The sequence below is a fragment of the Acanthaster planci genome, linkage group LG09 (genome assembly GCF_054643075.1).
Source record: "Acanthaster planci isolate LZ-2023a linkage group LG09, COTS_SCS, whole genome shotgun sequence".
Classification (NCBI taxonomy): Eukaryota; Metazoa; Echinodermata; class Asteroidea; order Valvatida; family Acanthasteridae; genus Acanthaster; species Acanthaster planci.
In genome coordinates, this window is record NC_141785.1 from 4,282,809 (window position 1) to 4,307,270 (window position 24,462).

The 24,462-nt window shown below is 41.4% G+C and overlaps 1 protein-coding gene and 1 long non-coding RNA gene across 5 annotated transcripts in view; both read right to left on the minus strand.

Moving 5' to 3' along the window:
- The window catches only part of LOC110989053 (uncharacterized), a 68,362-nt gene continuing 43,900 nt past the window's right edge, over window positions 1-24,462 (minus strand). For all 4 annotated transcript variants that reach the window (XR_015426311.1, XM_087140768.1, XM_087140769.1 and 1 more), the window contains 2 exons: window positions 17,519-17,644; window positions 1-2,895 (listed from right to left, as the gene is read on the minus strand). Coding sequence is in view for 3 of the 4 variants with exons in the window: in XM_087140768.1 (XP_086996894.1) it covers window positions 2,737-2,895; window positions 17,519-17,644 (285 nt within the window). In the remaining variant the exon portion in view is untranslated. The remainder of the gene's footprint in view (window positions 2,896-17,518; window positions 17,645-24,462) is intronic.
- On the minus strand, window positions 8,561-13,884 carry LOC110985334 (uncharacterized). The gene is made up of 4 exons (XR_015426313.1): window positions 11,329-13,884; window positions 11,085-11,180; window positions 10,731-10,841; window positions 8,561-10,148 (listed from the first exon to the last, which is right to left on the minus strand). It is a non-coding gene; the product is annotated as an uncharacterized LOC110985334 (long non-coding RNA).

A 24,462-nucleotide genomic window follows, 5' to 3' on the forward strand; every position in this document is an offset into this window, starting at 1 on the left:
TAAAAATCAGTAAGTTTATTGCATGATTTTACAAGTTCCCTTTATTTACAATGAGTATCATACGATATTTCTTATCGGAAATACAAACTGGACAGTAAAAGAAACTTGCCACTTCTGTCAAAGGCCACATATAAAAATTAACCCCCATAGAAATAAACAATTTTTGTACACTAGTATGCTGCAATACCCTTTACTAATCACATGCCCAAAAGCAAGTGATTATCTTCATACAAAGAAGATTGACATGCAAAGCAATTTGGTTACTGAATCAAAAGTTGCACACAAAAGCACTCTCCACCAAGCAAAAATGAGCCATGAATGGACAACATTTTAAACCAACCAATGACAAAGTGAACACCTGTTTTGTCAAAATAATGTACATGAGTGATTTCTGTATAGGGATGCCATACCTACCGACTATGCATACACATTGAAAAGTAATGATTTTGACTTCTTTATGTTGTCCTGTGACATTGATTTCTGCGTACAACATTCTGCGACTTTTGATTCAGTAACCAAGTTGTGCATGTCAATTTCTTCTTTGTTATAAAGATAATCACTTGCTTTTTTGGGCATGTGATTAGTAAGGGGTATTGAGGCGTACCTCTGTGCAAAAATTGTTTAATTCTATGGAGTGAATTTTTATGTTTGGCCTTTGACAAAAGTGGCAAGTTCCTTTTGTTGTCCTTTTGCTGTCAAACTTTTTAAAACTACATACTTTATGGCACAATAGGGCTTTCATACGACCAGCAAGTAACACTGTATACATAATTTACGTCTGCACTGAACAATACTGCATACAGTACATGTTTGATAGAAAGATATTTGAATCGTACCCCGAGATTAATGTTTTGTGACATTTTGACACCTTCCTGGACAGGGACGTACGTGTCCCTCGCAGTAACTCATAATATTATACACAGTGTGGATAAAACTTTTTTCCAGAATTCTTTAGACCTTTTTTGGGGGGAGGGGCAAATTTAAGAAAACACTTACTGCAGACAACCTATTGGAAATTTTCATCATGTTTAGCAAACAAAAATAACATGTTGTAGCGTCAGTTTTACCCCCAAAAAATATCCCAGAGCTTGGCTCTGCTGAACCTGTACTAAAGAATATATTCCATGAAATCTGTCGACGGAATATGCTTGGATTTGTCAATGGATTTCTTGGAAGTAATAAGGGCCCTGCCAATTATTTTTTTTTCCGATGGTAACTAGGAATCTTGTGTTGTACCCTTTCTGGGGAAAGTGGTGCTTTTTTAAATATCATGTTGCAATTACAATCATAATTGATGGAAGTGGTGTTGCATTCCTGTTACACTCGCAACCAGATTTTTTGAAAGGAACTGGGAAAACCTAATGTGCTCTAAAATCGTTTAAGAGTTACACCTACCAATACAGGTACATGTATAAATAACAATTCTATTGATAACTACAAATGTGTCAACATGTCACAAAACATGCCTTCAACTTCACAGTCGGGCACAATTCAGTTTCATCTTTAAAATTCAGCTGGCCTAATTGGTTAAATGTGATACTAAAGTTGCACCACTACACATCATGTTTCTTGCACAAATGCCATAACTCGTTCTCATCTCATTTCATCTCAAGTACTAGCTGATTATTAAAAAACTGAGCAGAACCAGCCAACATGCACTAACTACAGGTAGAGAGATTGAAGAACATGAAAATACCAATTTTTCAAAATACTCTGGAAACTAAAATATCAAGTGATGCAAAATCATAACTAAATTACACAATTATACAACAATGAAATACAGTTCTATCGAATGTGCATAAAATTAACAGGTACATTTTCGGTCAACGCACATTACAATTTCTACATATTTTACAACTGCTTTGAAAATTAGTTCTAAACTTCTAAACGGTCCTATACATTAAGGCGAGAGTTTTTACGTAGGTGCTTGGATCAGCTGGCCTTCCAAACTGAGAACTGGAGATTTTTCTTTTTTTTTAGGTCAAAGAACCGCTGAACAACAATTCAATGATATAAATTTTAAAAAGGTTTTTTGCCCTGCTGTCCAACTGACTGGGGAGTCCCGATTTCAATTTTGTGAGTTTTGGCCCTCAGCAGCAGGGCTAGTGGTTATGGATACTTCTTTCATGGGGGGGGGGTGAATTCTTTCCTCCAATCTGAAAGACCCCTACTCGTTATTCTTGAGACCGTAAAAAGTACTTTTTGCTATCTTTTTCTCGTCCTGCTCTTAATTTGTCTTTTAAAATATCCAAACAACATCTCACACAAAATGCTCGCTGAATAAGGTAATTTTGTAGTTTACATCACAATAGTTTTACAAGTTTTGCATCTACTTGAAAAGCTACTGAGTTCAAAATTTTTTTGTGGGAGATATGTATGTAAGACTACTGTCTTATATACAAAGCTCCCAATGTTGTACATACATGTAAGTAAACCTTAAATCAGTGGCTAAAATTGAAAATGCCACACAACAAAGCCACTTTGTGTTTCCAGTCACAATGTCCCATCCAACTCTGGTCTTCAACAAGAGGTAAATGATCCCGTAAAAACAGTGTTGGATACAGAAAATTGCTATGTCACTTCCGACTCATTCCACCTCATATACCAGATGTACATGTAACTGATCCAATGGGAACCTGCATTAGGTTGAGCAACATGTATTGTTTTTACCAACTCACAGGCCCGAAATAAAGCGATCAAGTGGGAAGAGTGTTTTATCTATGCCTTGTCATTTCCTCATGAGGTGCGATGGGAATGATTCATTCCGCTTTTTTCATCTGTTCTCCTTTGAAGAGGGTACAATCCAGCAGTATCCAACAAAGTTTCTGTAAACAGTGTTGCCGAGCTCCACAGTAGTTCTGAGTAGTTTATGACGGCTGCAAAAACTCCTACTACCTGTGGGCAAACAAATCGTTGAACCGCAATAAGTTAAGAATCCAAAGTGAAGCTCTTGATCTGGACTACATGAGGGTTCCATTTATACTGGGAGCATAAAATATAAGTTTTCTACAAACAGCATGAAAAACAAACTAAAACATGAAGATCTTTAATTTAAAGTGCAACAAAGCATAATACAAAAGATACAAAATAATGATCGGATGCATATATTGTAGTGCAGCCTGTCTAAGCAGTATTTAATCCCATTTTTGACAAGCTTTCAACCAATCAAAAGGCCTAATTTGACCCCACACGACCCTCATTAACATTAAATTTGTGAAACAGGAATGTACCATTACACACATGGGTGTCAGGCGATTTCGAAGGATGGGATCAAGGAACGTACCAGTATGTATTTGCCTTCAATTCTTATGTAAATGGTGAACGACGTCATCTGTACAGATTGAAATAACTGAGTACAGGAATTTCATTTACAATTGTACGTAGGCCTACTTTATTCAGAAAATACATCTCCCCTTAAACAAGTAAATACAAATAAAAAGAATTGTAGCATCAGCACCAGCTGGCCAGGAGAGGGCACCAGCAAGGAGTCACAACGGGGCCATGCAATGGAACCCCTGCAGTCAGCCCCAGAGACGCGTAGCCCACGGCGCCAGTGCAATAGGTTTGTTTCTTTGTTTTGGGTGGTGTTGCCAAGGACATGACAGTTCGTGCTTGGAAAGAGTAAGATAAGGTTGTGTCTTTGTGAAATAAATGGCCGAAGATGCCCCTGGAAACCGGACAATCCTGGGTTACCTCGATTTTGTCAGGTCTATGTAACATTGGTGGCAACGATGGCATGCCTTTTCCAGAGAATTTTGCTGTTGGTTCAGTCATGAATATTCCCAACTACGTTGAGTCAGCATTGAGTCAGACAAAACAAAGGGAGCCGCCAGCACTGCTCCCAGCACAAGTCAGTGGTGCGGAGACACCAGAGCTGCTCCGCACACAAGTCAATGGTGCGGGGCCATCAGCGCTGCCTCGCCAGCATGTCAAGGGCACACATACCAGGTACTGAAGTCACTGGGGCATTACCACCCCTGCTGGCCTGCACCTGTGCTAGGGGGGGGGTGGAGCCGGTAATCGTGCAACAAGTAACCTCAGAAGCTAGCCTTCCAAAGACAAAGGGTCAGAGACCAATAATGCATCCAGATAAGTTTCACAGGAGCACTTCATGGTCTAAATACCTCCATTTTGAGAGTGTCGTGGCAATCAACCAGTGGATTGAGGCAGAGAAAGCAAAGTTCCTGGCATCTCATGTAAAGGGTACAGCCAAAGAAGCTCTGATGGATATGACTTCGAGGGCACGGAAGGACTATTCCTCTATACTTGAGGACTTCAGGCAGCGATTCAGGGTGGCAGCACAGGTTCCCCTGGATCGGGCTCAACTGTCGATGCGTACCAGGGGCCATGATTAACCCTTAAGTAGCCTAGGACAGTCCATTCATCGTGTAGTTGCCAGGAGCAACCCAAACTACCAGATCAGCCTTGTGAAGATTTGGCAGTGGAGGCTTTCCGCAGTGCCCTGGGAATGAGCAGCTGGAACGACACATTTTTTTTAGGAGAGTGACCACGCTGACCAAATCTATCACCCTGGCAACTGAGATGGAGGCATTCCTCGAGTCTCAGGTGCCTAACTGGACGGGAAGACCAGGGACATCAGAACAGTGGCCCAGCCGAGAGACAAAGGCCGCCTGCCATTGTATGCGGTCCCGGACGAGGGCGGAATGCTTTGGCTTTCATGGGCTAGGACACATCAGGCAAAACAGTCCCCATCAGAGGTGGGGCCAACCTCTGACGTTCAGGGAGAACCAAAGAAGGTGCCCACAAGACGTTGTGCCCCAGATGGGGAACCTACCGCTCTTCCAAAACCAGCCCCGTCGGGAAAAACTAGGGAAACCATGTGACAAGTAAAGTAGTCGGGAAGCCAGTGCGTTTCTTCTTAGACACTGGAGCAGCAATGAGTTTCATTTCAGAGTGGGTCTTCAATGCCTTGCCCCTGGCAGAGAAACCAAGCCTACTTTCTTCAGTGCCGACTCTGAAAATGGCAGATGGCAGCTCTATGCCAGCGAAAGGTTTGGCCAACTTTGGGCTGCAGGTCAGGAAGCAGCTCAGGAATCATTCCTGCGCTACAGCCGATATCGAACCAGAGGTGATTCGGAGCATCGATCTCCTGTCCAAATACCACTGTGAGTGGCGGTGGGGCAACAACATGGTCACTATCAGTGGGAAGACAGTTCTGCTAGAAGGGTGCAAGCCTCAGCCTATGATGCCAAGGGTGCAGGTGCAGAGAACATGGTGGTGCCAGCTGGACACTAGGCTATCATTCTGGGGGCCATCAAGTCTGCTCAGCTGGAGGTAGTGGGGGTGGTTTATCCCAGCTTGGATGCAACAGACGGTTGTCAAATTGCGCTGTCACCAGTTTGGTTGACACAAAAAATGGAACAATGCTAGTGAGGGTTTTCAATCCAACAGCTGACCTCATGACGGTCTATAAGGGGAGTCAGCTAGCATTGTTCTCACTGACAGATGACTTTTACGTGGTTGAGATGGGGGGGGGGCAGGCCAGAGCTGCCCAGCGTTGCCCTTTGGCCAATGCTGGGCAGAGGAAAGTAGCCCGAGAGGAAGTGCAATCTCATTTGCAGGACCTTTTAGATCGAGGAGCTGCGGGCCTTACAGAGTCAAGCACTCCAGGCTGGCAGAGCTTCTCTCTAAGTTTCGGAGGTGTTCGCAGGTCCAGACGGCAAGCTTGGGCAGAAAAATTTGGTCCAGCATAAAATCAATATGGGAACCACAACTCCTATACAACAACCACGAAGGAGGCTGCCGCTTCACAAACGGCGGGAGGCAGAGGAAGAAGTAGACCAAATGTTGCAGCAGGGTGTAGAAGAACCCTCTAGTAGCCTGTGGTCCTCGCTAATGGTGCTCGTCAGGAAGGACAGCTCTGTTCACTTTTGCGTGGGCTAACGGAAAGTCAACAAGGTGACACTGAAGGATGCCTACCCCATTCCTGGGATTGAGGACAACTTTGACACTTTGAGCGAGGCGAGGTGGCTTGGCACGCTTGATTTGGCCAGTGGTTATTGGCAGGTCAGCATAGACAAGGAGGACCAGGAGAAGACAGCTTTCAGATGGAGTCATCTCAAATCTCGTCCAGGACAAGTTGCAGTAAAATTGTGGGGAGAGTGAATACTTTCTCCGCAATTTCCCCGCAAGTAGCAGTTCATTTATTGAGGGGCAGTTGTGGAGGAATTTTGCATGAAGGACTGTTTACATTACTATCTTAAGTGGCTTGCGGTTTCCAGAGACTGACCTTGGGTCACTCAACACACCATGATTTTTGTCAGTTGTTTCATCTCTGTCGAACGTACAGAAATTATCAATCACAGAACAAAATGTTGAATTTCATCAAGTGAGGGTTACAAGTGAAGTTCAGTTTACTCATAAAGCCCAGACGAAGATATGCTGTAGTACAGTATACACATCAACCCTGACCGTCTAGGAAGTATGTAAAATCTTCTTAATCAGAGGATTGAGGACTGTTAGGGCCATCGGTATACACAAAGAAACATTGATTTCAAACATCAAAAGAAAAATAATGCAAACATCAATTTCACACATTCTTCCAAAAGTACAACTTCTTATTGCCTATTGAAATGGACAATTGATTATTTTTATCAACTGCAGTATCTGTGAGTGCACAGCAGCACCAACTGTGAATGTGGAATTTACATGTAAATGTATGTTAAGAAATATATTAAAAATATTGAGGTTGAAGGATTATCAGAGTTAAAGAATGCTCAAGTGTCCTTACTATTTATTAAATATTAAGGAAAAACTGCATTAGTGCTTTAGGACATTTTACTATTGTGTATTAACCAGTTCAGTTTTTTTTTGCCCTGAAGATTTCCAGACATACTTAAGAAGACATGGAACACACTGAAAATGTCAGGATCTTGTGAATGCTGAAAACTTTGCATAATACTTCCAAAACTTGAGTTAACAATTTCTGCAATAATCTTGAAAACAAAACAGTTGCTGAAATGAAATGGTATTTTGATGAAGTTCTGTAGAACAGTCTTGATACAAATTGCATTTCCATCGACAACACCTGGGACACACAGCAGATCGCGCACAGTTATGCCCAAGCATAAACTGTGTTCATGTAAATGTATTTACAGAGTCAATGGGTTTGAAAATGTGTACAAAGTCAATGAGACAAATTAAATGTTCAAAATTAAATAATAAATCATTTCATGATGTCAAAGTGACATCATTCTTCTAGAACTACATGTATCTATGCTGTATGGTCTTTGCTTAGACCAAATTTCATTTTGTGGAGTGGCCGAGGTCCATGCCATTCTGGCAGTTGAAAAACATGTACAAAACCTATGGGGAAAAAAAATGAAGGAACTATTGTGCCATGCAAAATAAAGCTGTACAAAATGAACCGGGTTTTGGCAGCTTTGGCATACTGAAAAGAGCAAATGAGCACTTAACTCAGCAAATGAGCAGCTAAAAAGCAGGAAATGAAGGAAGGAGCAAAGGAATGAGCAGCTATATACTGCATTTAACAATTTCATCTGTTTCTTGTCATTTGAAGATCATCTTTCTGAGAGTCAACATGAATGTTATTTCTGCAGTCTAACCCCATACTTGTCACTGGTGTGCAAAGGCATTGGACGGAGATATACCCAGTATATACATGTAAACGTAACCTACAGAGACATATAGAAAATGCACATGGAGCAGAGGAATCTGAAAGCGATGAAGTTAACGATACTGAAGCTATTCACTCTGAATATTCTGACGTGTAATACTGGACTCAATTTTAAAAAGTGCAGATTTTAAGAATCAGAAATAAAAATTTGTGGAGCTGAAAATAAAGACTTCCAAAGAAGATGCAGAATCCAAGACGGAGACAAAAGAGTTAGAAGACAATGGCACCTATTTAGATTGGTTATTAAAGAGTCAGTGGAGACCACCAATGACATTTGAAGTGAAAAATGTGAAAAATACATCAACAGGGCAATGGATGAAGATCAAGCCTAGGAAAAGGCCCATAGGAACGATCAAATGGGCAGTCAAGCAAATCTTTTTTGACAAGTACCAGTACAAGGATTTCATACCCGCATCTACATGTACATGTAGAGGTAGAACATGAGGATACCCACCGCGATGTTTTGGAAGACCCTAAAGACAAAGTAAAGAGAGGCATGGAAGTAAACAAACCCCTGAACATAGTAATGCATGTATGGGTTATTCCATGAAGTTCGGACACAAAACTTGACATAGAAGCCAATATTTGAAGTTGGGTTAAGAAGCCGTTCAATGGCAATTTCTGTTTGGCCATCTCATGTAGTTAATCAAACAAACGTACATTTTGCAACATTTTACCCTCAAAAACCGATCCAGGCACATCACAGCAGGAAGGTGATGGAGGTCACTGTAACGGGGAACGTCATTTCAAAATTGTAAAATATTGTAAAATTGATGTGTTTATCTTTTTAAGGCTTTTTATTTGTGGTTTCAAATCCGAATTATCTTCACATTAAAGACTCCCAAAATGTATTCCACTGCTGACTCGGACTCTGGAGTAAATGAAGCACAAAGCTCGCAAAAGTTCAGGTAAATCCAACTCACATTCAATTCAATTTAACAAGTTTTTACCACAATTAGTAAACCCAAATAATCAAGTAATGGTAGCATTCAAAATGAACAAAACAGGTAATGAGTTTAGTAAGAAACAGCAATTATATCACATTTCTATTCTCAAAATAACATCACCGATGCAACATTTGTATGTGACGACGTAGCGTCTTGATAAATCAGATGAGTACAATAAAACTTTGTCTGCCTATGAGTGGGAATGTAGCTCTATCCTGTACAACCTAATTAAACCTAACCTATAACCCGTTTTAAACAGTATACACATTAAATTTTGTTAAAATTAATACTTTAGGCCAGCAAAAATCACTGATGTAACAGGGACATTTTTTTTTAAATTGCCCAAAACAGTGAAGGTAATGATGTGATCATGCCAAATTATAAAAATATTTAATTTCATATTTATTTCTACATCATGTTCTTTTGTTTTGTTGTTAAGGAGTTTGTTTATTGAAAGAGAATCAAGAACTGATTCATGCTAATACATGTCACTAATGTTACAAGATATATCAGGGGACGCCACATTTAAATAGTCACAAGCAGCAAAGGTAAGTTCATTCTGAAAATGTTGTTTTCAAGTTCATTTTTTTCTCATCCCATGACAGATTGAAGGTTCTTTTTTGTTCTAATTCCAATTTACAAGTTGAGCAAATCCGCCTTGCATTTTGTGTGCTCTTGCAGCCATTCCAAATCATGCTCTGCATGTATAATTTCACCGTCTTATTATACTAGATGTACATCTTTTTATCATTTTATTACATCACTCATAAACTCATTTTGAAGTACAACTATTCTAGATGAGACCTGGGGTGGATTCACTTTGGGTTTTGACTTGATGGGTTACAAGTCTTATGTTGTAAATGTTAGTATGAAAACATTAAATATTTTAATGTTTTTTTGTTGAATGCTAGTTCTTGTTGACTTTTGACATTTATCATTTCTCTAACAATGTTTCAAAAGTAACACTGTTCCTACTAAACAATATATGATATTTTCCTCAGTACATGTATTATTTTCCAGTTGAGGTAAAGACTTCTGGCCCCCAGCTGAAGAATGTCTTGTACATTCCTGCATACTTAGTTATTCTTCATGCAGGAGATCCACCAGAAGTTGCCTCCTAACACATTAACCAAGGATCGAAACAGCTTTGGCATTTAAATTACCAGTGTTCTTGTTTCAATCCAAAAAGACTTTATGACTGAATAAGAAGTTACGTCATATCCTTCCACTGGAAAATAGATTTCAACACTAACAATTCCAATATTAAATGCTAAAACTGTCCTGGGGTTTCCTCAGTTTTTCTCCTCACTACTTCAGTGGTGTGATTTCTACAAAGAATTAAAAGCTTCATTTGCTTCAGTCATGTTAAATTTAGACAATAGTCTTCCCCCTACAGTAACCGGTACTGGGGAATCCAACTTTGTTACAATATTGCATATGGATGTACATACACTATGTCATCAACGTCTGACCATGTCAGTGGGTCATCCTTCTTTGCTTTCTTTATGTATGTAAGGCTGTAGGTGCTATCTTGATGATGCCACCTTTAATAAAGGATAAATAAAAAAACATGTTAGAATCTGCCATTACTGTTGTCACCTTGCTTTGGCTAATAAAGCAAGGTTGAGTATACAAGAAAGTACCGATTAATTCTATTCAGCTTGGTGTATAAAAAGTTAACTAATATAAAGAAATAATTATCCGTGCCACATGCAACTCATCAGACTTTTTTCTTCCGGCAATTGGTACCCTCACTGCTACAAAATCACCAACATGTGGAACATTGGTATCACCTGTAATTAAAACAATAACAATGATGCATCCTCAGCTGTAGAATTGTCTTTTGTAAAAAAAAAATGTACAATACTTTACATAATCTATCTGGACAAATACGTCTGTTCACTGGGATATTTAATGAGAGTAAATTTGAAAAACAATTCAACTTCTGTATTTCACTCACTTCTCTTTCAAATTGTTTGAGTGTAATTTCTTGGGTGCACTGCAAAGGGGCACATACATATACAAAGTGCCTCATACTGTACACACTTCTTTCGAGCACTTAACAATTATTTTACCTGTGGAAACAAACGCTTCAAGTTTTTATTAATATGATAGACCTACCGTACCTTTAGACTTGTCTTCCTCAGGCTTCTTCTGACCACAGTGCTCGCTGCTGTCTGTGAAATCCTGGCCCTCTGCTGGTTCATCATCCCCAACAATGGTGCTGGTCTAACTATCTGAAGAAAACATAATAGTAACAAAGAATTGAAACATGTAACACAAGTAATATGTAGCACAATAGTGGAGCCCACTTTACTTTCTGAAGTCCATGCATTTAGTTATGACTTCACTTCCCAATGATAATAGTCCTATTAATTAACAAAAAGTCATTATTTTCTTTGCTTTCTCTAAAGAACACTGTCTTCACAAGTGATTCTTGCAGGACACAAGTGTTTCATGAGTGATTTAAATAGGCCTACCTTGAAGATTCATGTATTCACTGTTGTCAGTGTTCATCTGGTCCTGTTCTGGTTTATGGTGAGTATGTGTCGCTGGTTGTAGACTGGTCTCTTTTTCTGAAAACAAAATGCAATGCATGTAGAATCCTTACTTGAGACACTGCTGTTTTGGTTTGATTAAATGCAACTATGAAGTTTCATTATGCATAATTTGAGGGTCAGGCGAGTTTACGCCTTAGGGGAAAAAAGCTTGATAGCAACGTACCTGTCTGTTAGCAAGTCTTTGGCCTGGTTAACAGATCCACTTCCTTCTAGTCCTCGACATAATCCTTGTTGTGGCAAGATGAATGGTCTCCACTAAAACATGAACTGCAGAAACAGGATTGGTCTCATATCTTTACTTTCCCGATGCAGGTAGCTCCTTTGACGCTGTGTACCTTCCTGGTCCCTTTGACAGTCCTGAGCCCAATACTGTCATGACCCCTATCTCGATCAATCTTTTCTACCATAAACACTGTTTGCTGAAAATGTAGGCATTGCCAATCCTCTGGTATTTTATTCAGTTTCTTTGCAAAGTCGGCCAGGTCAGAAGCATTTTGGATGACTGCTGTTCCTGCTTAAACAGCATTAGTAGCTAGTAGACCTTTGCCATGCCTTGAACCGAAATAATGGTGCTCCATTTCAATATCTCTGAAATCATACGCCGCCATAGCAATATCCAAGAATGGCCCTCTACTTTTGTATTGACTTGATGCTCCGTCAGAAAATCTGATGATCCCGGTCACATCCAGTTTCTCTTGTAGATGCTTTACAGCCTCTTCAACAAAACCATGTACGGCATGGTAGTCATGAGTGGTGTCGGAACTGATGAAGACAAGAGACTTTTGCATTGCCTCTGTGCACACTGGACACTGATATCAGCAGATGATTGGATGGATGGTGGCAGAAGTTTAGTTTTTTGTCAGGTAGTTGCACTGACTCCTGTTCATAGAAGTCTTCCACAATTTCTTTCAATTCCTCAGTAACGGCTCTCTTGGTAGCTGTAGTTTGTTTTTCTTCGGATGCCCTAGTGAAATGTTTTTGCAGTCGTAGAAAGGATTCTACAGGCTTGACGCTGAAGGCCATATTTCTTCATGAAACTGAAGCATTTCATCAAATTCCGTTTCTTTGCCAAATCCTTCCCTTTCCTTGCCTTCTTCAACTCCTCCATTTGCTTCTCCACGGATATTCCCACTACACGTCTTACTTCTTGATGAGCCACACCGAAACCCTACGAGACAGCTTTTTTTACTGTTGGGCTGGTCCTTTTATTTCTAACAACTCCGATGATGGTCTTTGCCAGCTTGGTTGGTGATGATGGTAGGCTTTGGAAAGCCCTGGACACTGCTTTTCTTTGAGCTTGACTTTTTCTTTCTCTCTTGATCTGTTTCTGCAGAAGGTCCTCTTCTTGCTGCCAATTTTTCAACAACTCTTGTTCTTCACGACTTTTTTGGCAAGTTCTTTCTTCATTCTTCTTTACTCCAGTAATTCCAACTTCTCCTGTTGTCTTGTTGCCCTGCGACGTGCATTTTCTGCTTCTTTAAAGCCTGCTTTGGCTCGCTGCGCTAGCTTTTTCAATCATGCTTTCTCTCTCTTTTCCGCAGCCTTTTGATTCTGAGCTCTAGTTTTAACATTCGTTTCTGCTTTCCCTCTTCTGGGTGCCTTCTGTTGTGGTTTTGACCTTTCTTTTTCTCTTATTCAAAAAGCTCTCTTTCTGTGTTTGGCAGATTCATTGTAATGCTTCAATTTATCACCAGTGAGCCCAGCCCTGTAACTCACTGAATACAGCTTATCCAACTCCTTCTGCTTTTCATAGTTAGCTCGGTTATTGTTTCTCATTTTGTTCCTCCAACATTCTGTCTTCGTTTTGGGCACTGGAGCATTTTCTTCATGACGGCTTGTTGTGAGTACTGAAAATGAGGTTGAAGGGTGAAGATCCAGCTGACAATCTGAACGTTGATCATTGGATCTCTTCCAATGTTACTTTAAAACCAGCCGCAGTCATAGTCTTGGAGGTGGCATGATGCGATTGAGCTATTGAGCATAAACACATACAAACAAAGAAAATGGCATTTACTAATGTACTGAAACATGAACACACAAGGAAAACTGACTAAGTGAATTCCAATACATTTTACTGTGAACAAAGAAAACTGACAGAACGGTATGGTATTCCGGAGATGCAGGTACAAGTCGCGCTCCTCTCAGTTTTCTTTGTTCTAAGTAAAACTTAATAATACTGATAAAGTTACATGTAAGCAAAAATCAAAAACTGATGCGCTCAGTTTGGAACTGAGAAATAATTTTTTGGCAAACAGTTAGTGGAATGACATGGTTTTGGTAAAGCAGTTTGCATGGTTTTTCCTCCAAGGTCGTATGTACTGTACACGATGCATTTTTTCCAAAAAATTGTTCACGAGTAGTCTGCATTTATTACCTGAACCATGGAGCTATAAAAAGCACCAAGCCTGAACAATGATACAGTGTATTTGATTTCTAATGGCCTCGGTATCCACAATTTCACACAAGCAAACAGTTTCACAGGAACTTTTGGGAGGGAGGGAACTTGCATATCCTCCATTCTAAAAAAGACAAGAAACTGTTTTTTACATGGCCTACACAATCGGAAGTACAAACGTAACTCTCAACTGTTTCAGTCATTGCACATACAAAAAATGTAATTTAATAACAAAATTCACGAGGATTAGGCCTACCGGTATATTAGGATCCAATCATTATGAATAAATGTACATAGGCCTACATAAGCCATTGCATTACACAATAGAGGCAAGGCACATCACCACAGGTTGATTTGTACATGATTAGGCCCAACAGTTTGTACTGTAGAAAATGCACATTATACACAAGCATGTGTGCCGACATAACAAAGGGGACGTTAACATATGTTGCGTCAGTGACCATGGTGCATAATGGTGACTGTTATCTCAACAACAAAAAGAAAAAAAAAGAATGAGTATTTTAAGTAAAGAGCATTTTAATATACATGTGCTTGTTTTCAATCACGAACCAAGTAAACAAAACCACCTAGCGTCATTTATATCAACCGAGTCCTGACGTAATAGGGACGACACATTCTCAAAAAGTACCCTTATGTCAGTGTGTCCCTCACCGATATTTCTTACATTTAAAGAATCTTATAATTTTTTTCAAGGCTCGTATTATTAAAAATGTTTTAGGAAATATGGAAATAAAATGAAACAAGCTCATTCGCCCCAAAACACGGCCATGTCATTTGTAAAAGGCCCTAGCGAATACCGACCAACAGTAATATCCCAGGGACGGCGTGGAACACAAAAATGCGTTACGCCATCGTGCATTTTCGGACACACAGGGCAAACACTCAAGTCCAAAACAAAACGTGTACCGAGAAATACGTCAATATAAACCATCTTTCATAATTCAGGTTTTGAATGGCATTTCTGGCTTGTTATTATTTCTCATTTGCCTCAGAAACGTGAATGTAAACAACAACGTAATGTAATTTTGAAGGGGACAGCAGGTACAATTGACAAGAATTAGCATGGGTTGTCGGTTGTTCAGCTACATGTTACGCATTGTGGTGATTTTCCCAACTTTTTGTGAGTATTTTGGTTCAATAAACACATAAAACAAATGTAAAAACTTACCTCCTTCTGTTTTATTACAGGAACCAGTTTTAAGAATCCCGGTGTAATAATTCAGTTCCAACGTAATGCGGTGTTTCCCAAAAGACGTCACTTTTGGAACTTGTGTAGTTTTGTGAATGAAATTCCCAAACTCGCAGGTAAAGTTTACAGGATTCCCGGACTTATTTGCAAGGGCATACAGCATGTGCCACTTTCTCAAAGAGGTGGATAGGTGCAAAAATTGAAGGAAATGCTCACGACATTAGTTTTTTGCAGAAGGGACGTCGCCTGCGACACTAGTTACATTGGTTGCACGATTCACCCGAAAGAGGTGTTTTCGAAATCTGTTTACTAGTTGCAAATGCAAGGTCCTAATAATTTGTTTAATCTACAATTTTGTAACTTATGTATATTTGTTTTTGAATTGTACCCCCCTATAACTACGTAATGGTGGAATAGACATTGAGGACGTTGTCATTACATCATTATGATATAAATAATCATTAGGTAAAAGTAAACAACCCATCTCACTTTGACAAAGTGTGTGTTGATATTTTTCGTTCACAGTATGATGTGCACATACAAGTTCTATCCGAGTAAGAAAATGGTAGCTTTTTTTTTTTATTTCAACAACAAAAACAACACTTTCTATGCCACTCTTTGCATGCAATAAAGACATGGGGACGCTATACTTTTGTTTTTTACAAACGGAACAAACGTTCTTAGCCATGTATGGTAGACATTGATAGAGCTTCAACAGATCTTTAAAATAAAACATGTATCAAGTTTAATATTCACCACAAAAGAGCACTCTGCACATGTGGAATGTGGGAATGTGTATATTACCCACTGTGCCCGAACTTCATGGAATGACCCATATACATGTAGCATACGGCTAAATTTAACAAACTTTTTCACGAAGATGAATAGGCAGACAAAGCAGAAGACACAGATACTCAAAGACTGGTTGTTATTAAAGTCTATTGTAATTTCAAAACCAGATTTGTGGTACCTTGAGTGTAAAAGATAAAATAGTAACTCTTGCAGTAATCCAGTATGGCTTTTTTACACCATGATGTGAAATTCAGGACAATGATAACGTGAAAATGGATACTTGTGAAAATGAAAAACCAAGCAGAAGAGGGCAAATGAACACCCTTATATGACTGTTTGAATGAAGTCAATTAATTTGTTTTAATTTGTTTGAAAGGATTGTGCTTGACATGCTTTAACTTTAAGATCTTGATCATTTTTGAAGATTTCATAATTTGTTTCATGTCGATAAAAAGCATGGAAGGGCTAACTGAAACAGTTGACGCTCTCTGCTAAAGGTTTTGTTGTTTTCATCCGCGCATTGAAGGAAGTTTGTATGATTTCTGCATGCAACTGCCATGCCTTTCATGCATAGTGTCAATCAAACGACAACGCGTAATCACATCATCTTATTTGCTGATATAGTTAACAAGCTTGGCATTTCTTACAGAGACTGTAATGATTCAATGGGTTGCGATGTTGTCAAATTCAAAAGAACTCTCTTGGACTCTGCAGGGATCAGTATTCAGACCATTCAAACATCAAACCTTCCAAAGGCCAGCTACCATGTGCTAGTACTTTCCCAATAGGCTGCACATAACCGTCTGTTCAGTGAGGGTTATTTAAAGTTTGGTTCCCCAAACAGTAACACATTTGAACCTTCAATCTGTGGATTAGAGAGAGCGGTGGATTGGACAGTGTGCTGTACTCTTAGTATAGTTTCTTATACAGTGGGTTTACATTCACCTGTTTTCAAGACTTTTCATGTACATGTACCTTCATGGTCCTAGGCATGTTTTAAGGTCATTACATTGTTTCTGTATCAATGGTGTAACTTAATTTGATGGTTTTGGCTATGATCAGTCGTGCAAATTGTGCTTCACAGGGAATTTATGTTAGATCTAGGCCTCCCGTATGAAACACGACACGACTAGATATGGGACAGGTTTGGCTGATGTTTGAACGTGTGTCGTCCATCAATGACTCAACGTTGTGACTTCATTGATCCCTTCTGATCTTCACCGAGTCGATTACATGTACTGAGGCTATTACGAGGGTACGTAAGGATAAACAGTTCAAGAGGGTGTCCTCCACTATGCAAGGAAAGATTGCACCAACTTACTCTATCGGTACTGAATTTCTACTTACAGTAGTTCCATATTTCCCAAGTTTCATACATCATATTTCTTCTTTCTTTTGATTCTTATCATGCATTTATTTTAAGGGGAGATGTATTTTATGAATACAGTGGGGCTACTTACAATTGTAAATAAATTCCTATACCATTATGTTATTTCAATTTTTACAGATGACATCACTCACCATATACATGAACATGTCTAGTTTAAGCCAACCACATACATGTACATAAAATGGTACGTTCCTTAATCCTATCTGTTCAAAATTGCCCGGCACCCCTGTGTAAAATGGTACATTCCCGTTCAACTTTTTTTTAAATGAGGATCGTATAGGGCCAAATCTGGCCTTTTGATTGGTCAAGAGCCTGTCAGAAAAGGGATTAATTACTTGGTTAGACGTGCTGCACTACTAAAGCATGATCAATTGTTGGACAAAAAACAAGCGTTCCCATAAATAAACAACTCCACTGTTGTTAGTTAATTTTCAGCCTCAAGATGATGGATTCATCTAGTAATCCTCATGAGGGTATTTCAGCATTTTCTTTCTGATTTTCACAGCTAGTAATGGCTGGATATTCTCTTGTTTGAGAGCAAATAGGCCTATATTCAACTGACTTACTGTACTTGTGCTCCTATCCACTGATTTCTCTGGCAAACGTCCTTTGACAAGAAAATCATCACACGTGGTTGTGATGTTCAGGCCACCGTGACCTCGGAGGACAGCAGCTGATCTGACTTGACCGGCCTACATGTACATGGAAGAAAAAGTGGACAACAGCTCATTCGGGATGAATCTATGGTCTTCATGCACACAAGTTAACCAAACAATCCTGGTAAAATAATTTATAAGAACATGACTGAAGGGGTTAAGGTGGTTATAAAAAAGAATGGAAAATAACAAGTTTTGCAGTCAAGAAGCAGTGCTTAGAGAGAATAACATCTTTGGTTTATTTTAAATGACAGTCAACGTTTCAAACTGATTATGTCAAAATCTTCCATACACCGTTCAACAGCTTGGAAGAGGGCGTCTTTACATGGGGCAGCCACTACATGTATCTGTAGCACTGATCCACATTTTTTTATATTTTTGGTCTTTAAAGTTTAATTTTCGATGTGCTGTGTGTGAAAAGCTTCAGCACAGGGGTTTGCGCATCAGTGGGACAACTTTCGGACTGTGAACTTGCCTGGTGTTGTGGCATTTGAGTTCCTAATGATCATAAACCCAAGGATTAGACAACCATTTGCACTGTCTTCCTTTCACACTTAATGCAGTCTCCTTTCATGTGAATTGGTCTGTCATTCTAACTATCAGGTTTCAACAAATAAACTTAAAGCTTAAATCAACATGAACAAGGTATGTGTCCTTCGGTATATATTGTGTGTGGTCTTGCAACAGTGTTACAACCCAAAAAGTTGTCAATGCCAACCACGCACCAACTTGTCATCAGAAAGCACACCACAGAGCATATCACAAAGCTGTTACCAGCTACTATGCTACATGTAACTCAAGTTGAACTTTCCAATAATTTGTTGTGGTGATGCACAACTTAACCCTTGTCCAGAGGATGAAATGGAGATTTAAATCCAGCAACCAAATCAAACACACAGTGTCTGCCATTACAGCATGGCCTACTGCCCTGAAGACCGATCTGCCCCAGCAAGTTTGGAACATAACTGTTGAACTTGATATTCGACTAAACGCAGGGAACCAGAGGAGGAACTCAAAAACACAAATATTACGGCAGGCTACATGTACATGTAATAATAAGAATCAGAGAATTTATGATACTAACAGTATCTGGAAACTACCATTCAAAGGCACAGATTATCATTATCCCTTCAACATTAGGTTCACATCATCTGAGCATTCCTTATAAAACCATCTCAGCTCCCTGGGGAGAATACATTGTACTTGCCCAGTGCTGCCATGTCAGCGCAAACAGCTAAACATAACCGTGTCTGCCCTCACAGGTACTCATTTACTCCTGGGTGGAGAGAGGCACACAGGGGTAAAATGACTTGCCCAAGATCGAAACATGCTGCCACCAGCTGGATTCGAACACCTGACCCTATTATCAGAAGCTACAAACCCTAACCACTAGGTCACACAAATACCAACTATCATCAATCCTGTGCATACGAAGCCTAGAATAACTGGTCAAAAATGTAACTTTGCCAATCTTACCCCCATCCCCCTTTCATCTACAAGAATTGAAAGTTAACTTATCATCCTTTCTAAACTGTAATGCACGTTCTGCCAACAGTAAGCTTGACAAACTCGAGTGTGTCTTATTTAGCCACAATATTGACATACATGCAGTCACTGAGATCTGGTTGAGGCATGATTTACCACCACAATTGGTCTCAATACCAGGGTACCATATGTTTGCCAAGTCCCGACAGCACTGTAGTAAATTCCGTCATATAGTTTCTTTGACCCAAGAAAGCAGCCAGGTGGTTGTAAATAAAAAGCCAGACTAGAGTAGGTGAAGCACTGTCCTATTCTCTGTAACCCTTGGCACATGACGCGTTTATAAAAGGCTCGGCATGGACAACACAGTCTCCACTCTCTCTCCACTCTCTTCTCACAACGACTGTGCTGAGGCAACGAAGGCCTTCCTACTTACGTCGAAGTTTCATTCTTCACAGCTGTGTGGGCTTTGCAAACTGGTTTGGTGGCATTTGCCCCTCACAGCTGACAAGTCCACATAACCGAGTCCTAGCTACCTTGTCTACAGTTTGAAGATAACATTTAATTTATAAGCTTGGCAGGTTGCAAGCGGTCTTTTTATTAAAAGTGGTATTAAAAAGGCTTCAAATACTTAGACATCTGGAATTTTGCAGGCATTGTACATGTACATTTACATGTACATGTAGATTAGCCACCCAAAAACCAGTACAATGATTTACATGTACTCCGGAAAATGAATACGAGAGAAATAGGAGGCGATTTCTTTCCACAACCAACTAGGCTGATTTCGGAAACACGCGAGGTCACTTTGTGTTTACGTTGGGTTGATGACGTCATGGGGACAAAGGCACAGCAGGAATGCGTGAAGATGGATGCATGAAGCTACATGTTAAGCTGGCATTGATGTGGCCCAGGAATGCATTAAAATGAGTTTTGACGACGTGTAAAAAATGCAAAATATTATACATTAATCTCTAAGATGTATAAACCTAAAATCTTACCCTTAGCTGGTCAAAATAATGGTGAAATTTGCTCCGAAATGATGGAGAACAAGACACTGAAGGTGGAAAGTGCACTTGTGGTCAAGTGCAGTGTGGGAACAGACTGTTCATATAATAGGGCGGTCAGCATAGGAGTCAGTATCCAGACCAGAATCTTGGGCTGAATCGCGCATTAATTACCAGCACACTGTCCTAAAAGTTGGTACCTTAATCCTGCCCTAACTTACTCTTTATACTGGGTTTTGTGGTTTTTGTCATAAAAAACGAGAGCTGGGGGGTTGGGTTGCAGGCTGCCTTGGGCAGTAGCCCACATTATTTGCGGTCAGGTAATCGCCACAGTTGATTGGTTAACAAAGTGAAACGGGTATAGCAGCAGTGACCGGTTGTAAATGTTGTAAAGTCACCTCTATAGTATTGACGCAGCGTTTCCTGGGGGCGGGCTTTAGACTAAAGTAATGTTGGAAACTACTGTTGCCAATAATTTATTTTTCTCATTTACACAAATCCTGAGGGGGTAGGTTATGTATCTCCCCACCGTTGGTGATGGGCCGTGGAATCACCCCACACCTTTTTTGTGATGAGCAAAAAAGTTGATTTGTAAAATGATTTTAATATGCTATTCTGAGTTTGACGATTTTATGTACAATGTTTATAATGAACATTGCCCCCATAGTACATGGTGTGGCGTTGATTTATAATATATACTCTTTTCAAGACATGGTCACTTATCCTGTATAAACTGCTTTCCCTTTTCTCTTTGGCAGCCATTTAATAGAAAACATCAACAATCATACTGATACTAGAACGGATTCACTAATTAGCCTTGGATGACTGGTCGATGGTACAATCGTGACTGGCATTAATTTTGTTCATTAATTGCAAAACATGTTTCTTGTGTTGGTGGGTTGTACATGTGATAAATTATTATCAAAAAATTACTACGCAAAGAAAGAAATTAATTTAAACTAAGAAAGAGAGAAAAATTCGCCAGGAAACAGACTTTTTAAACAACCGTCTATCTACCGGTACATTGCATGGAACAAGTGAATCCAACCCACATGTCTCGTGGATTGGAATATAAGTGAAATTTTTCTTGTATCAATTATCTAAAAGCTGCAAAAGGCCGTCTAAAGGGTCTGTTTCTGCCATACCCAAATATTTGAAATCCGCTGGGGACATAAATTCTATAAAGCTGTCTGGGCCTCAGTTATTCGTCCCCTAACTATGTATTTGTATAATCAAAGGTTTTAATGAAGGGTCCAAAATTTTATCAAATAAGCTTTAATGTAAAAGTGTTCTGAATTAAGAGGGACTTGTTTTATTCACAGAGCTACAAAAAAAAAGGGGATGCAAATGGGCTGAGAAAGGGATGCGAATTGCCCGGCCAGTTTGACCGTGCCAGACAGACGGGGCTGGTTGCCGGTAAAAAAGGGGGTACGAGTGGGCTGAGAAAGGGATGCGAATTGCCTCCCTGGATTGACCGTGTTAAACGGGGCTGGTTGGCAGTGAAAAAAAAGGGGGATGCGAGTGGGCTGAGAAAGGGATGCGAATTGCCTCGCCGAATTAACCGTGTCAGACAGAGCTGGTTGCCGGCAAAAAAAGGGGATGCGGGTGGGCTGAGAAAGGGACGCGAATTGCCTCGCTGGATTGACCGTGTCAAACGGGGCTGGTTGGCGGTGAAAAAAAGGGATGTGAGTGGGCTGAGAAAGGGATGCGAATTGCCTCGATGGATTGACTGTGTCAGACGGGGCTGGTTGCCGGTAAAAAAAGGGGATGCGAGTGGGCTGAGAAAGGGATGCGAATTGCCTCGATGGATTGACCGTGTCAGACAGGACTGGTTGCCGGTAAAAAAAGGGGGTGCGAGTGGGCAGAGAAAGGGATGTAAATTTCCTCGCTGGATTGACCGTGTCAAACGGGGCTGGTTGAGGGTAAAAAAAAGGGGGATGCGAGTGGGCCGAGAAAGGGATGCGAATTGCCTCACCAAATTGACCGTGTCAAACTGGGCTGGTTCCTGGTGAATGAAAGGGGATGCCAGTGGGCTGAGAAAGGGATGCGAATTGCCTCGATGGATTGACCGTGTCAGACGGGGCTGGTTGCCGGTGAAAAAAAGGATGCGAGTGGGCTGAGAAAGGGATGCGAATTGCCTCGCCGGAATAAACGTGCAAGACAGAGCTTGTTGGCGGTGAAAAAAGGGGATGCAAGTGGGCTGAGAAAGGGATGCGAATAGCCTCGCCGGATTGACCGTGTCAGACAGAGCTGGTTGCCGGTGAAAAAAAACGGGATGCAAATGGGCTGAGAAAGGGATGCGAATTGCCTGGCCAGTTTGACCGTGTCAGACAGAAGCGGCTGGTTGCAAGAAAAAAAGGGGGTGCCAGTGGGCTGAGAAAGGGATGCGAATTGCCTCACCAAATTGACCGTGTCAGACAGAGCTGGTTGCCAGTAAAAAAAGGGGATGCAAGTGGGCTGAGAAAGGGACGCGAATTGCCTCGATGGATTGACAGTGTCAGACGGGGCTGGTTGCCAGTAAAAAAGGGGGTGCGAGTTGGCTGAGAAAGGGATGCAAATTGCCTCGCCGGATTAACCGTGTCAGACAGAGCTGGTTGCCGGTAAAAAAAGGGGATGCGAGTGGGCTGAGAAAGGGATGCGAATTGCCTCGATGGATTGACCGTGTCAAATGGGGCTGGTTGGCGGTGAAAAAAAGGGGGATGCGAAAGGGCTGAGAAAGGGATGCGAATTGCCTCACCAAATTGACCGTGTCAGACTGGGCTGGTTCCTGGTGAATGAAAGGGAATGCCAGTGGGCTTAGAAAGGGATGCGAATTGCCTCGATGGATTGACCGTGTCAGACGGGGCTGGTTGCCGGTGAAAAAAAAGGGGATGCAAATGGGCTGAGAAAGGGATGCAAATTGCCCGGCCAGTTTGACCATGCCAGACAGACGGGGCTGGTTGCCGGTAAAAAAGGGGGTACGAGTGGGCTGAGAAAGGGATGCGAATTGCCTCGATGGATTGACCGTGTCAGACGGGGCTGGTTGCCAGTAAAAAAGGGGGTGCGAGTTGGCTTAGACAGGGATGCGAATTTCCTCGCCGGTTTGACCGTGTCAGAAAGACGGGGCTGGTTGCCAGTAAAAAGGGGGTTCAAGTGGGCTGAGAAAGGGATGCAAATTTCCTTGCTGGATTAACCGCGTCAAACGGGGCTGGTTGGCAGTGAAAAAAGGGGATGCTAAAAGGACTGAGAAAGGGATGCGAATTGCCTTGCCGGATTGACCATGTCAGACTGGGCTGGTTCCTGGTGAATGAACGGGGATGCATGTGGGCTGAGAAAGGGACGCGAATTGCCTCGATGGATTGACCATGTCAGACAGGACTGGTTGCCGGTAAAAAAAGGGGGTGCGAGTGGGCTGAGAAAGGGATGTAAATTTCCTCCCTGGATTGACCGTGTCAAACGGGGCTGGTTGGCGGTGAAAAAAAGGGGGATGCGAAAGGGCTGAGAAAGGGATGCGAATTGCCTCACCAAATTGACCGTGTCAGACTGGGCTGGTTCCTGGTGAATGAAAGGGAATGCCAGTGGGCTTAGAAAGGGATGCAAATTGCCTCGATGGATTGACCGTGTCAGACGGGGCTGGTTGCCGGTGAAAAAAAGGATGCGAGTGGGCTGAGAAAGGGATGCGAATTGCCTTGCCGGATTAAACGTGCGAGACAGAGCTTGTTGGCGGTGAAAAAAGGGGATGCAAGTGGGCTGAGAAAGGGATGCGAATAGCCTCGCCGGATTGACCGTGTCAGACAGAACTGGTTGCCGGTGAAAAAAAAGGGGATGCCAATGGGCTGAGACAGAGCTGCGAATTGCCTGGCCAGTTTGACCGTGCCAGACAGACGGGGCTGGTTGCCGGTAAAAAAGGGGGTACGAGTGGGCTGAGAAAGGGATGCGAATTGCCTCGCCGAATTAACCGTGTCAGACAGAGCTGGTTGCCGGTAAAAAAAGGGGATGCGAGTGGGCTGAGAAAGGGACGCGAATTGCCTCGATGGATTGACCGTGTCAGACGGGGCTGGTTGCCAGTAAAAAAGGGGGTGCGAGTTGGCTGAGACAGGGATGTAAATTTCCTCGATGGATTGACCGTGTCAGACAGGACTGGTTGCCGGTAAAAAAAGGGGGTGCGAGTGGGCAGAGAAAGGGATGTAAATTTCCTCGCTGGATTGACCGTGTCAAATGGGGCTGGTTGGCGGTGAAAAAAAGGGGGATGCGAAAGGGCTGAGAAAGGGATGCGAATTGCCTCACCAAATTGACCGTGTCAGACTGGGCTGGTTCCTGGTGAATGAAAGGGAATGCCAGTGGGCTTAGAAAGGGATGCGAATTGCCTCGATGGATTGACCGTGT